The sequence below is a fragment of the Artibeus jamaicensis genome, unplaced genomic scaffold (genome assembly GCF_021234435.1).
Source record: "Artibeus jamaicensis isolate MK-2021 breed Jamaican fruit bat unplaced genomic scaffold, CSHL_Jam_final contig_64, whole genome shotgun sequence".
Taxonomy (NCBI): Eukaryota; Metazoa; Chordata; class Mammalia; order Chiroptera; family Phyllostomidae; genus Artibeus; species Artibeus jamaicensis.
In genome coordinates this window covers 9,983,349-9,997,747 of record NW_026521911.1, presented here as the reverse complement: position 1 = coordinate 9,997,747, position 14,399 = coordinate 9,983,349, and the positions used below count along the sequence as shown (strand labels likewise).

At 46.2% G+C, this 14,399-nt stretch overlaps 2 protein-coding genes across 2 annotated transcripts in view; one reads left to right on the top strand and one right to left on the bottom strand.

The window, feature by feature from the left end:
* The window catches only part of LOC119038061 (calponin-2-like), a 29,611-nt gene extending 26,744 nt beyond the window's left edge, over positions 1-2,867 (bottom strand). The window contains 1 exon segment of the mRNA XM_053670733.1: positions 2,723-2,867. Within this exon segment, the coding sequence (XP_053526708.1) occupies positions 2,723-2,867 (145 nt within the window).
* Positions 2,868-12,055: 9,188 nt separating this feature from the next.
* FAM181B (family with sequence similarity 181 member B) lies at positions 12,056-13,997 on the top strand. The gene has a single exon (XM_037130472.2). It carries the CDS (start codon positions 12,257-12,259, stop codon positions 13,532-13,534), a length of 1,278 nt encoding a protein of 425 aa, XP_036986367.2. The 5' UTR covers positions 12,056-12,256; the 3' UTR covers positions 13,535-13,997.
* The last annotated feature ends 402 nt before the right edge of the window (positions 13,998-14,399 follow it).

The window sequence follows — 14,399 nt, the reverse complement described above, 5'->3', positions numbered from 1 at the left end:
CAGCTCTACTTAATACACAAAAACAGACACAGGGAGACTGCCAAATTGAGGAAACAAAGAAATATGGTCCAAATGAAAGAGCACAACAAAACCCCAGAAAAAGAACTACACAAAATGGAGACAGCCAACCTATCAGATGCACAGTTCTAAACACTGGTGATCAGTGTGCTCAGAGAACTCACTGAGTACAGCAACAACATAAAGGAAGAAATGAAGGTTACACTAAGTGAAATAAAAACAAATCCACGGGGAACCAACAGTGAAGGGAAGGAAGCTGGGACTCAAATGAATGGCTTGGAAAATAAGAAAGAAATAAACATTTATCCAGAACAGAAAGAAGAATTCAAAGAAACAAGGCTAGTATAAGAAGAATCTGGGTCATCTCTGAAAGTTCCAACATCTGAATCATAGGGATGCTAGAAGGAGAAGAGGAAGAGCAAAAAATTGAAAACTTAATTGAAAAATAATGAAAGAAAACTTTCCTAATTTGGCAAAGGAAATAGACATACAAGTCCAGGAAGCACAGAAAGTCTCAAACAAGTTGGACCCAAAGAGGACCACACCAAGACGTATCATAATTAAAATGCCAAAGGTTAAAGATAAAGAGAGAATCTTAAAAGCAGTAAGAGAAAAAAAGAGAGTACTCATAAAAGAGTTCCCATCAGGCTATCATCTGATTTCTCAAAAGAGACCTTATAGGCTAGAAGGGACTGACAAGAAATATTCCAAGTGATGAAAAGCAAGGACCTACAACCTAGATTACTCTATCCAGCAAAGCTATCATTTAGAATGGAAGGGCAGATCAAGTGCTTCTCAGACAAGGTGAAGTTAAAGGAGTTCACCATCTCCAAGCCCTTATTAAATGAAATGTTAAAGGAACTTATCTAAGAAAGAGAAGAAGACCAAAACCATGAACAGTAAAATGACAACAAACTCACAACTATCAGTAACTGAACCTGAAAAACAAAAACAAACAGACTAAGCTAACAACTAGAACAGGAACAGAATCACAGAAATGGAGATCACATGGAGGGTTATGAATGGGGAGGAGGTGAAGGGGAAGAATGAGGGGAAAGGTACAGGGATTAAGAAGCATAATAGGTATGTACAAAATTGACAGGGTGACATTAAGAATAGTATAGGAAGTGGAGAAGCCAAAGAATTTATATGCATGAACCATGGACATGAACTAAGGAGGGTAATGCTGGAGAGAAGGGGGTACCAGGCACAGGGGGAGCAAAAAGGGAAAAATTACAATAAGTATAATAGCCTAATCAATAAAATATACTTAAAAAACACTGTTCTGAGGAAGCACATCTATATCATTCCTCTATGCCTAGAGCATGGTGTTCACAGGATATAGCAGGTGCTCAGTAAATGAGTAAATAAATGTCATGACTGTTGGGCTCAAATAGATCATTAGGAACATGTCTACCTTCTTAGGACCAGGACTTAACTATGTATGTATCCTTGGTGCTTAGGATGGTGCCTAACACATAGTAGGCCCCAATAGATATGTACTATGTCTGTCATGACAATGATAGACAAGAACTAGCTGATTCAAAGCAGACTGGGCATAGGATTTAGACTTGAAGCTAAGTACTGTCGGCATCAGCTGTTTGACCTTCAGCAACCTAAGCTTTGTGAGTTTAGGTGTCTTCAGTAAAAATGGGGATGATATTAACTACCTGAAAGGGTTATTGTGAGGATTAAGTGAATAATATGTGAAAGTGCCCAATTCAGCTTCAAATAGAAGGTGAGAACTCAGTAAATGCTTGTTGAGTGGGTGGACAGTTGAATGAAGAAGTGCCATAAAAAAGTTAAAGTGTCAGGGACGCACGAGGGATGAGACGTGACAGCCTGGGCTGGTGAGCTTTGGGAGGGCTTTGAGAGACGGAGCTACTTCATGTGGAATTGAAAGCAGAACAGTATCCTCAGAGAGTACAGTGGAATTACAGATACTCTGATTCTACCTTACAGAAATGGAATCCGTTTCCTTCTGCCCCAAATTCTATGCCCAACAAAAGTCAGTTTAATAATAACGAGGAAAGACCCAGTATAATATAGTAAAATTAACCTTAGCCATGGGAGTCTAAATTCAGATTCTCTTTTCATTAAAGTGTTTTTGATGAGTTGAGTCAGGGGGTAGTAAAAGATAGGTGTGGTATTGTAAGATTGGAAAGCTCACTCTTAACTCATTTCCTCCTTGATGTGGCCAGGAAGTGCTTTCCTGAAAGAAGAGGCAGCTTTAATGCAATTATGCGATTGTTAGCCCCCCCCAGCTTGGCCATGTGCTGGGCAACTCCAGCTGGCCTCACACAGGAGAAAGCAAACTTCAGCTGCCCCTCCGGCCATCGTTTCAGCACTCTGCAGAGAAGTGTCCCAGCAGCCGAGTGAGCTGCTTAGCTGTTTAATTGAATGAATTCAACCTCATATAATAGGATCTAGGACTTTAAGCATTTCTGTCTGCCACACCGGATATTGGGCTGAGAACTGCTCAAGTCACCCTTCCCTCCTGAAGCCCTGGGTCTCTCTGGTGTCCACGCTGTGTTCTGATGGAATTGTTCTCCAGCGAGTCAACTTAAGTCTAGTGTTTCTAAGATGTGTCAGATACCAGGTGTTTGAATGAAGTTTGAACAAAAAAGATTCCACCTGGAGGGTCTTATGTAATTTTTCCCATTTTTAGGAAAAGGAAGGGGTGCAATCACTACTTGGAAATTACCTTTCAGCTTCCCCCTGGACCCATCTGCTCGGGCTTGCAGCAGACTGACCACATGCCTAAGCCGGGCCTGATGGAAGTATAACAAGAAGAGAAAATAATTGAAAGGCAGGTTCACCTTCTTCAGCCTTGCTCTCTGCCAGTCCATGCTTTGCACTAACACTAGAGCAGGATTCCTGTCTTTTTGTGTTTTATCTATAATGCACAAATACAGACATGACAGATGTTAAGGGTAGAGTTCCTTGAGTCCTGACAAACGCATACACCCATGTAACCAACATGTGCCCCCTTCCAACGATCCTTTCCTCCACAGGAAAGCACTATTCTGATTTCAGGCACCATAAATTTGTTTACCTGTTCCAGGATATAGTACCAACGGAATTATAAAGTATGTGCTCCATTAAGTCTGGCTTATTTGGCTCAACGTAATGTTCATGAGGTTCATCCATTTTGTTGCTTGGTAGTACCTTTTACATGACCAAATGTATTCCATCCCATAACATCACAGAGCAATATTTCTAGAATAAAGAACTGACCATTTTCTGTGCCTAAAATCCCTCATAATTCACCATTGCTTGTATAATAATGCCAAAATTTTGATATGCCATTCAGTACCTTCTCCTCTGGCTATGGCCTCATCTTCAGCCTTTCCCATCAACACGAAGCATATTTCACATGAATATCTCACTGTTCTGCTAATACATTCCATCTCCTCCTTCTCTGCATTCCTACCTGGTTGTGCCCTCTCCTGAAATGTTAGTTGCCCCTTTTCCTTCATGGTAGGTTCCTCTCCTGCCTGCAAGCCTGTGTGAAGCCTTCTCTCACTTCCTAGCCAGTTATTCCTCAGTCCTCTGTGCTGTCACAGCCTCTATACTTCCCTTAGTTACAAACTGGATGTTGAGGGCCTTGAGAATGGCATAATGCCCAAACCCTTTGGGAAGTTATAGGATCAGAACAGTGTTGTGCTCTGTGAAGAGAGGAATTTAAGATAGCAAACTGATAGTTTTGCTCGTTTGCTTAACAACGCTGGTTGTCCAGCATAATGTAGAACAGTTTTAACAGCCCACATGAATCAGGGTCTGTCTCTACACTGTCTGAAACTTGCCTGGAAGGAAGCAGGCACGGGAGACCTGCTACCTCACTGCTGACTCCATCTCTCCGGAGATCTAGTGCTCACCTCTCGATTGCCTAGAAGGCTGTTTCTCAAACTTTTGACATCTGAGACCTCTTAATGAGAACTCAGCACACATGCATACCACCAATTTTTGTTGGAGATATAATTTGTGTACCATGAAAATCACCCTTTAAAGTGTGTGATTCAGTGTTTTTTAATATATTAACAAGGTTTTATAACCATCATCCCTCTCTAGTTCCAGAACATTTTTAACACCTAAAAAGAAGTGCCATACCATTAGCACAGATTACCGATTTAAGCAAATGAAATGCAATTTAAAAAATTAACCAGTTTATAGCGAGAGAACACATCTTTAAATAGTAACAGAAATATTTCATACCAAACTAATAAAATAGTGTGTGGTTTTTCGGATTGTACGCAGCTCTCCAGATCAGTATCAGACTGCTGCAGCTGCAGGTCACATGCTGTAACTGGGTGACTTTTCTCACCGCCCATTCATACTGTGTTACGTGTTCTACCTCACAGTTACAGGTGGCCGGGAAGGACAGCGGATGTTTGGTGGTTCTGTTAGACAGTTCTGGATATTTGAATCAAACAAGTTTTCTTATTCTTTGTATGACCACCAGCCATCCTTCCCACTTCTTCCCAAAAAATCAACACTGATCTGTTTAGGTTTGGGGCAGAGATCCCTCCATCTCAGTAAGTGCAGATACCTATCCAGCTCCAGGGGGTAGATTCTGATTGGTCTAAACAAATGATGGTGATATCCTTCCCCCTGGTTGCTAAGTAGTGGGAGGGTAAACATATAATACAATTTTGTCTATGAGATTTTTTTTTCTGAGGAGGAATTCTCTTTCTGTATAAAATCAAAGCATCCCGAGGAAAAGGCTCTTTGCCCTTTTGGAACAGGGGTGAGATGTCTGGAAGTGGATGTACCATCTTGCAACCATGAGGCATCCAGATAAAAATAACTAACATATCAAGGAAATGAAGCATAAAAATAGAGTCTGGGCACATGAACGTATGCCAGAAATTGCTCACGTTAGGATCTCTCTCTCTGTCCACCTGTCCATCTAGCCATGTAGGCGTATGTATGTATGTATGTATGTATGCATCTGTGTATGTAACCATCTACCTGGTTTTCTATGACCAATAGCCAATTATAAAGATTTCTAACTCTCATTCCATCAGATATTAATTTTACAAACATAACACATTTGAATATTGTAATTTGGGGGATGGCTGTGAATGCATTTCCAATTCTATTTTTGGCTGCATTTAGCTCTAGGAAGCATTTTTCAGTGCTCCACGGCAGTATGTTTATATGGTTTTGAAAAATTTTTCAATAATATGCCTTTAATTTCCTTTTTGAATATGTGGGAATCATCAACCTGAAAGGAAAAAAATTAAACTTTAGGTCACCAAGTTGCTTTCACCATAGTTCTATTCCTAGAAATTTTGTTATTTTATCCTCAACATAAACCAATCTTTTAAAAATATTTTATTTATTCATTTTGAGAGAGAAGGAAAGGGAGGGAGAGAGAGAGAAACATCAGCGTGTGAGAGAAACATGCCGCCCACCGGAGACCTGGCCCGCAACTCAGTCAGGCACGGGCCCTGAATGGGAATCAAACCGGCGATCTTTTGGTTTGTGATGATGCCCTCTCTACTGAGCCACATCAGTCAGGGCAACATAAAACAGTGTTAAACTTTCATCCCTAAAGTGATTAGTCCTGATTATTTAAGATACTGATTATGTTGCTAAGATGAGGCGCTTGAGAAATACCCTTGACATTGTTACAATGTCCTTATTAGCATTATAGTGTCATTATTCCTATTAGAAATAAAGTAATTGTGAAGAAAGTAAAAATGCTCCTATAGAATGACCTTTTAAATTTAGATTTTTTATTAAAGTAAATATGTGCACAGTTTAGAAAAAGGAAAATAGCGGTGTATTACAATTTTCTTCCTCATTATCTCTATTTCTGACTCTCACTTCAAACATGTAAAAACTACTTCTTATTTCTATTTTTACCTGCATGTTTGAAAATAATCTTACATGGCAGACACAGAGGATGCAGTGTTCTGATTTCTCTTCAAGAAAGAGCTCTTCAGCCAGCTGCCACGAGTGTGGTGAGCTGGCAGCCTCCAGGTGTTACCTGGTTCAGGTTTCCTTCCTCCTCTAAGCTGAGGCCTCACTCTTCCTGAGATGATGCTGATACAGGGAGATCTGCCCAGACGGCCTCCTCAGGCCCAGAGTGAGAGAGGGGTCGCAGCAAACACCCAAAGCAGCAGGGGTGAAGCTGTGCTGCTAGCATGGGGCCTGAAGACAGATTTCCCTACCCCGGGGGCGGAGACAAGAAGGAGGAGGCCCTCACAGAGCGTGCCCAAGGCTAGTGAAAAGCCCTCCTGCTCCCTTCCAGAACATGGCAGCAGGGGGAGGTGCTGACCTGCCAGTCTAGCCTAGTAAAAGCATAGGGATTGGATGGGGAGCTGAACTCTTGCAGAGTGCATGGAATTTGGGGCTGGGAGATTTAAATGGAGGGGAAAAACACATTCTTATTAACCCCCTCGCTCGCTCTGTGAGGGACCAGAGCACTCAGGAGACATGGCACACCGTGGAAGCCAGTGGCTAGGCAGCGGGTGCCGGGTGAATGGATGGAGCTCTGAGGCCGGCTGTGGAGGTTGCCCAGGCCCCTGGTGTGTGGAGCTGGGGCTTGGCATGGCAGCCTGGGGAATGCGCAAGGACTTCAGAGAGCCTGAAGCTGGCCTGCAACCGGGAACAAGCTAAGCTGCCTGGGTGACCGGGCAGTGCCCGCCTGCAATTCCTCAAAGAAGGATCTTTTTAAGGTGGAAAAGGAACTTGGGGCACAGCCTCGGATTGGTCTGGCAGAGGGTGGCAATGTCTTTGTCTGGCTCTTCTAGAGGGGATGGGTGCTGAGACAGAAGTCTGCCATTCTTCCAAAATGATGTGGCTTTTGAATAAACAATTTCATCCCTTTTCCACCAAACCTCTGCCTTTGGTATTTGCGGATACAACAAAGAGGGTGATGGCAGGCCGCAGAACCCCACACTTCTGTTCAGTAGCAGCACCTTCTGTGCCTGGGCAAGGTGGTGCTGCAGAGGTCTAGCCATTGCTGCCTAGTCGTAGGATCCCTTATTGAGTCATCTTCGCTCTAGTGTCCCCTGTAGGCTTGTAGAGACTTTTGTCAGAGCTACAAATCTGAGGACTTCCCTGCTGGATTTGGCTTCCTCTGTCCTTTCACAAGTCTTAGATTTGCATTGTACTCTGAAAGCTTTCCTGGTCCACTTCCCCTGTCTCTCTCTTTTGTCTTTCATAAGTGCCAGCCCTCAAAACACCACTTGCCCTGAACACTCTGTTACTTACAGGGCACGTACACCTTTTCCTCCGTGGGGTGCTGCCTGCTTCCCTTTCCGAGTCCTCCCAGTGCAGTTATGGAGCACACTGTCCAGTGGTTCACTGAGGAGGTTTCTTGAGAGGCAATTTTTAAGATGTCACGTGTCTAAAAAATAATTAGTATGCCACCCTCAACTTTGATCCTTTGGTTTTGTATAGAATTCTAAGGAGAAATTTTTCTTTCAGGTTTTTAAGGACATTGCTCCATGTTTTTCCAAGTGTTATTAACGAGAGGGCTGATGTTATTCTGATTTTTTTTACATCATGACATTTATTTCCACCTGGAATCTTGTGTTTATTTGAATTCTGAAAATTCGAAATAATGTGCTTTTGTGTGAATCTTTTTTCCCCTTTGTTTGCCAAGAATGTATGCATCTTTCAAGCTGGAAATACTTCTAGACCCACTGAATTATAAAGAAAATAGAAAGAAAGAAGAGGCATCCAAGTAACAGGGCATGTATCATGGAAGAGAAGGAGATGATTCCCTGCAAAATGACCAAGAGAAGTGTCATAACGATAGTGTACAGTAGGCCTGTGACAATCGGTCCACATCGAAGCAGGAGAATGGAGCATCGCTGGAGAAGAAAGGATGACTCCAAGAAAAATGAATGCAAGTAACAGATTTCCTCATGTATTTGACCATGAACCCTTCGGTTCTACAATTAAAAAATAATAATTCTTTAATAGTATTTTCTCTACCCATCCAGGCGTTGCTCAGATAACTGACCCATAACACTGTGAGTTATTATGAAATAGCTGTTATTTTAAGCTACCGAGTTTAGGAGTAGTTTGTTATACAACTATAGGTGACCAGAATAACATTCAATAGGTCAGGATGGGAAATAAGACCTAGTGGTAGTAGAATCTGGTTTGCACGAGGAAAGGATGAGGAAAAAAAAAACCAAGAGATACATTTTTGGGGTGTGTACAATTTGTAAGGTAACATTTTTGATGAAATTGATACTTTATAAGTTGTGTAGTGAAACTGAGGAACTGAATTTGTTTTATTTGAGACTTCACACTCGTGAGTGACAGGAAACGAACTGTTAAGGGGAGAGAGTGAGGGAAAAAAACGATGCCTAATTATTTCTCCCTTTAAGCATGTGCATTCCTGACATCTCTGAGGACTAAGAGTGTCCTGTAAGGAATACGATTAAAGTTACAAAAAGGAAAACAAAATTAGTAAGTCAGCTTTTGATCCTGCTGCTATATTTACCCACAAGAAAGGAGGGCAGCTCTCAGGTGGGCTTTTGTTTAAGTAATGTCCTGAATTCCAAGTCTAAAAGAACAATGTGAAATCTCAATTCTCCCAAATGGTTTGGGGCCGGTTAGCCCTTGAGCCCCCTGGGGGGTTTGGTTCCCAAGGAGACTAATCCCCTTTGCTCAGCATTAGGTATCACTGAAGCCAAAGAGCTCTCTTTTGGAGGTTTGTGGAGAGGCCCTAGTGCAGCCTGAAGCAGGGTCCTTTTGCCTCATAGGAAGTGAAATGTATTGGTGTCAAAGCCTCTCAAGTGACTGTGCTCACTCCGGGTCCGGGAGGAGGGGCTCTGGGCCCTGCAGGAGCCGGCCACTGACTTTGTCAAACCTAATTTCATGCCAAATGGAGCCTGCCCAGAACGGAAAGATCAAGGAGAAAAGCAATTGAGAACATGAGCTGAGGTCTACATGTACAATGTAGTCAGCTATTGGAAACTTTAAGAATTTATTTTGGTCTTAGGTGTGAAGCTATTTCAAGCAGTGTTCTTTGTTTGCCTGATTGTTTGTAGTTTCCATAGACACCATTTTCTTGATAGGTCCATGCCCTTCTGCCCAGGCTATTCCCAGAGATGCTGCTTGTTTGCCGGCACCAAGTCTTGGCTCAAATGCAGCCTTCTCCAAGTTTTCTGGGCTGAATTGCTGGTCCTTTTACTCCATCAACTACTGTACCTTTAATTTAGTTCCATTGCAAAGTATCATATTGTATTACAGTGGCTTGTTTGCAGGTCTGTCTTTGCATTGGAAAGGGTAGGAATCATGGCTTCTTCTCTATTGGTGGTCCCAGCACCGTGCTGAGCCCATTGTTGGTGTCAACATCTTTCAGTTGAATGGATCAGGGACTGGATAGATATTTTATGATTAAGAATCAATTTTGTAAATCAAGCTACAGAACTTCTAAGTCAAGAAAAACTTATATTTGTACATGGAGCTTTATGACTGACAAAGAACTTCTACTTCTGCTATCTCAATGATTTTTTTCACAATAGCCTGATCAAATAGACTCAGGCTATGATTCCCATTTTATACATGAGAACATTGAGGTCCAGAGGATTAAGTGACTTTTCTTTAGTCAGTTGGATGACAAGAGGGTAGATTGCTCTTCAGTCTCAATCACTGGCTCTAATTTCATCATTCTCTCTATACTTTACACTGCTTTTTTCTAAGTGTCTACAATGGGCAGGTATAGTTGCTCTTTCGCATTTGAAAAGAGTCCCTCACTTTGTTAGGGGAAAGAACAATTGATGCTCATTTTATAGGTTAATGTGTTGGTGAGGGATTGGTATGTGCTCACCTATACCATTTCAGAACACTGTTGAGGAGCTGTGATCATCTTCATTGTACAGACAGAAAAAGTAAGACTCAGAGGTATTATTTGCCTGTCATGCCATGTAATTGTCACAAAACTCTGAGAACAGTTATGACCATTCCTATCATGCAGGCGAGGAAACAGAGTTTTCCGAGGATGAGCAGCCTCATGCAGGCACACTCACCCAGCAGGTGGCGTGCCTGAATTTGAGCCTCGCCTCACCTGCCTCCAACTCCGATGCTTAGAACACTACTGATCAGAAAACACAGAAACTTTTACATATGAGTCTTTTTATAGTTCATTGATTTTGAATATGATTATGTTAGAATTTCACTAATTCCCTGGGGATTGAGAGAGATATTTCAGACTTTCAGACTATAAAGATATGAATTCAATGTCTTGTCCCATGAAATCGGTAGCTAGGGATTTGTAAGAGCTGCTCCATTGAAAGAAGGTGAAGAAGAGTTAGTGCTCGTCGCTGCCAGACCCTGAGCCCTACGGAATGGTCTGGAAGGGGGAGGGAAAAGCTGACATCCACGTCTGAGGGGTGAGAAATACAAGGCAAGGATAGGCCCACACGGTTTTTCTGAGTGCAAATGTCGCCAAGAATAAATGGACAGTCCAATCATGGGGGACAAAATCCTGTGTGCGTAATTCAAATGAAAGGTACATTATAATTGAGCCAACTTGAATTTAAAGAATAAAGAGTGTGTTTCAGCTGTGTTGACTTGGGAAGTGTCTGCTTCATCTCCTGAAGAGTGTACATCTAGCCTTTCTTCTTTGGTAGGGTTCTGCCTTCAGGGTGCTCACTAATGGCTTTGCTACATACTGAAAAATGAGGCTTAAAGAAAAGAGTTTTGAAAGAGATGGTTTATTTATATCTCTCCTACACAGACTCTGCACCTAAACTATAAAAACTTCTTCAGATAACACTTTATTACACAAAGAATGTCATCATATATATTATCTCATCTAATCCTCATGAACACCTAGTGATAGAGAAGACGTGTAAGGGAATGTAATCTCCTTTTTGTGTTTTAGAGAAATAAAGGCAAATACTCATCACAGGTTATGGGACAGTCAGCAGATACGAATTTTTCATAGGATGTTTCCTTTAATATCACAAGTGCCCTGGGAGGTAGGCAAACTTACCTGCATTTCACATGAGTAAGCTAAGACAGGGAGAGGTTGGCTGGTTTGCCCACATCCATCCTCATCAGAGCAAGGGTGGGGCTATAGACTCTAAGACCAGAACCCGAGTCTTTTCTGAATCATCTTCTGTGCTTTACCATATCGCTCACTTTCTCTATCCCACGAGGACCGCCCAGGTGAAATTGGGTCTAACTGAACTTCAAGGTGATTCTTGAAATGCAACAGAGGTTCCAGAAGGACAATCTAGATAGTATGACTTACAGATTCCAATCCGCCTTTTGTCTAAGATGCTGAGAGTTTTAAGATGCTAGTGCTCTCTTTCCAGCACTAGCTGGCTTAGTGGGGTCAGCCCCCTTCTCCCTTGCTTCCTCCTATCTACTACTAATAAAAACTGAACCACGTGTTGGCCTCAATTTACTATCAGCTAATTGTTACTTCTGACAATCAACGGATCGAAGAAAGAGCATTGAACTTGGAAGCCCGGTGGAAACTGGAGTTAGAATCCTACCACCAAGTCTAGAGCTTGAAAGACACAAGTGTCCCCCCAACTTATAGATGAAAAAAAAAATCAAGGCCAAGAGGGATCACGAGTTGTCAAGGGCTTAGAATAGCTCTTGAGTCAGACTAGGCTGAATGTGGTTTCGATCCACGGAAACGCTCCAAGGCTCAGTTTCTTCATTTGTTAGGTGGGCATGATGACGCGTACTTCACAGGGCTATTGCTCAAAGGTTAAACGAGGCGTGTATGGACAGCACAAGGCCTAAGCAAGCGCCCGGTAGCTGAGGCTGTTGTTGCCAAAGCTGGGAGTGAAACCCAGGTCTCCGAACTCTTACTTTCTGAGCCTCAGGGAGAGTCTTCCGAACCAGGGCGTCCTGGTAAAGAAGCTGGAGTTCCCAACCTCACTGTTCTCGACTGGAGGTAGATGAGAGTAATGCGCGGGGCGAAGGGAAACTAAGGGGTTAAGAGACGATGAGCTTGAGAAAGCTCAGAAAATTAGAAAAGCGGACGCCACCCCCCCACCGGCCAGATTTAGTAAGCCCCTCCTCTCCGCCACCGGGGCGGTCGCCCGCGCGATCCCTCCCTCCCCCTCTCCCTTACAAGATCTAATGAGCTCCCCCGGGAAGCCGAGCTGCGAACCCGGCCCGGAGCAGGGAGGCTGCGCCACAAGCACGGTGCCCGGGTGGCGTCTGGGCCTGAGAAGGCGACGGGAACCGGGCGGGGGCGCACCGGCCGCTCCGCCGCTTTCCAAGCCGCGGGAGAGACGCAGCGATGGCGGTGCAGGCGGCGCTCCTCAGCACGCATCCTTTCGTCCCCTTCGGCTTCGGGGGCTCCCCAGATGGGTTGGGGGGCGCCTTCGGAGCCCTGGACAAGGGCTGCTGTTTCGAGGACGATGAGACCGGGACGCCAGCGGGCGCGCTGCTGGCGGGCACCGAGGGCGGGGACGTGCGAGAGGCCACCCGCGATCTGCTGAGCTTCATCGACTCGGCGTCCAGCAACATCAAGCTTGCGCTGGACAAGCCGGGCAAGTCGAAGCGGAAGGTGAACCACCGCAAGTACCTACAGAAGCAGATCAAGCGCTGCAGCGGTCTTATGGGCGCCACGTCCCCGGGCCCGTCCTCCCCGGGCGCAGCCGACACTCCGGCCAAGCGGGCGCTCGGCGCTCCCAACGCGCAGGCGGTCGCGGTGCCGGTGCACGGCAAGGCCGCCCCCCGGCGGGATGCGGCGCAGGCGGCTGCGGCCGCCAGCCTGCAGAGCCGGAGCCTGGCCGCCCTCTTCGACTCACTGCGCCACATCCCCGTGGCCGCCGATTCCACCGGGGGTTCGGTGGCCGCGCCTACCGTGGGGCTCGGCGGGGCAGGTGCCGGGGGCGCGGTAGGGGACACCGCCGGCCCCGCGGGCGTTTCGGCGCTGCCCGGCTCCAGGAAGGTCCCGCTGCGTGCCCGCAACCTGCCCCCGTCCTTCTTCACCGAGCCCCGGGCGAGCGGAGGCGGGTGCGGCCCGTCGGGGCCCTGCCTGAGTTTGTGCGACCTGGAGAAGGGCTCCGAGAACCTGGAGCTCTTGGAACTGCTGGGGCCGGACTACGGCGCTGGCACCGAGGCGGGTGTCTTGCTCGCCGCGGAGCCGCTGGATGTGTTTCCCACCGGAGCTACGGCCCTGAGGGGACCTCCGGAGATGGAGCCCGGCCTCTTTGAGCCGCCCCCAGCGATGGTGGGAAGCCTACTGTACCCCGAGACCTGGAGCGCCCCGGCCTGTCCCCCGACCAAGAAGCCGTCTCTGGCCACCCCCCGTGGCGGCTCGACCTTGACCGAGCCCTTGCGCCGCCTGTACCCAGCCACGATGGACTCTCCGGGCGGAGAGGACGGGCCGGGCCTTCTGGCCTCTTTCTCCCCCTTCTTGTCAGACTGTGCGCTGCCCCCGCCGCCGACGCCCCACCAGGTGTCGTACGAGTACAGCGCGGGCTACGGCCGCGCGGTTTACTCCAGTCCTTGGAGGCCGGAGGGGGTTTGGGAAGGGGGCCCCGGGGAGGACGGAGCGCACCGGCACTGACGCGGGGCGTCCTCGCTCCCCTTACAGGCCGCTGTGGGGAGCGGCCCGCCGGGTCCCTCCTAAGTGCAAAGAACGATTGGGAAAGCGCTCGCGGAGAAGAGACGGGATTCAAAGTTTCAATTGATTAAAAAAAAAAACCAACAAAACGGAAAAAGAAATGAAGAGGAGTTGGGGGTTGTTTTAATCACTGTGGCAAGTGTTTTTTTTTTTGTTTGTTTGTTTTTTTTAAGCCGTTGGTAGGTTCTCCCTGGAACAGACGAGCCGAGAAACCAAGACGGGTGTGGGTGATGGGGCGGGGATGGCAGCGGGGGCGCGAGGTGGCTTCCGTGGCCACCTGCCTCCTCTCCAGCCTTTCAGCAAAAGGTCAGTGTATGTTAGTGTAACTGACCCTTCCAAACGGTGCCCTGGTCCCTCCCCTTCTCTCCCCTTTGCGTCCATCATGAATTAAAGCCTATATTGAAAAGATTGGAGTGAAGGTTATGTTATTTACTTGGCTGTGTTCTTAGAGGACGGCTTCCCGTGTGGGCCCTTCGCTTTGCCGGGTGAGAGCGTTACCGAGGACTGGACGCCGGCGGCCCCCGGCTGATCTGCCTTTGCTGGTCCCTGGGCGAGCGGCTCTTTTCTGTCCCTCTTCCTCTGAGGTATTTTCCGCCCCCTTTTCCGTCTCCTTCTCCTTCTTTCATCCTTTCCCGCTCTGATGAGTGCCATTGCTTACTTTCTATGCTTCTCTTTCTATGCTTCTCTTTCTCTGCCCTCTAATGTTTTGTTTCTGTGGGTTTTCCTTGCAAATCTCATACAGGAGGCTTACGTCTGTCGCACCTGGGATCCGTTCCTTCCCGCCTCTCACTCTGCAGCCGCTTTGGGT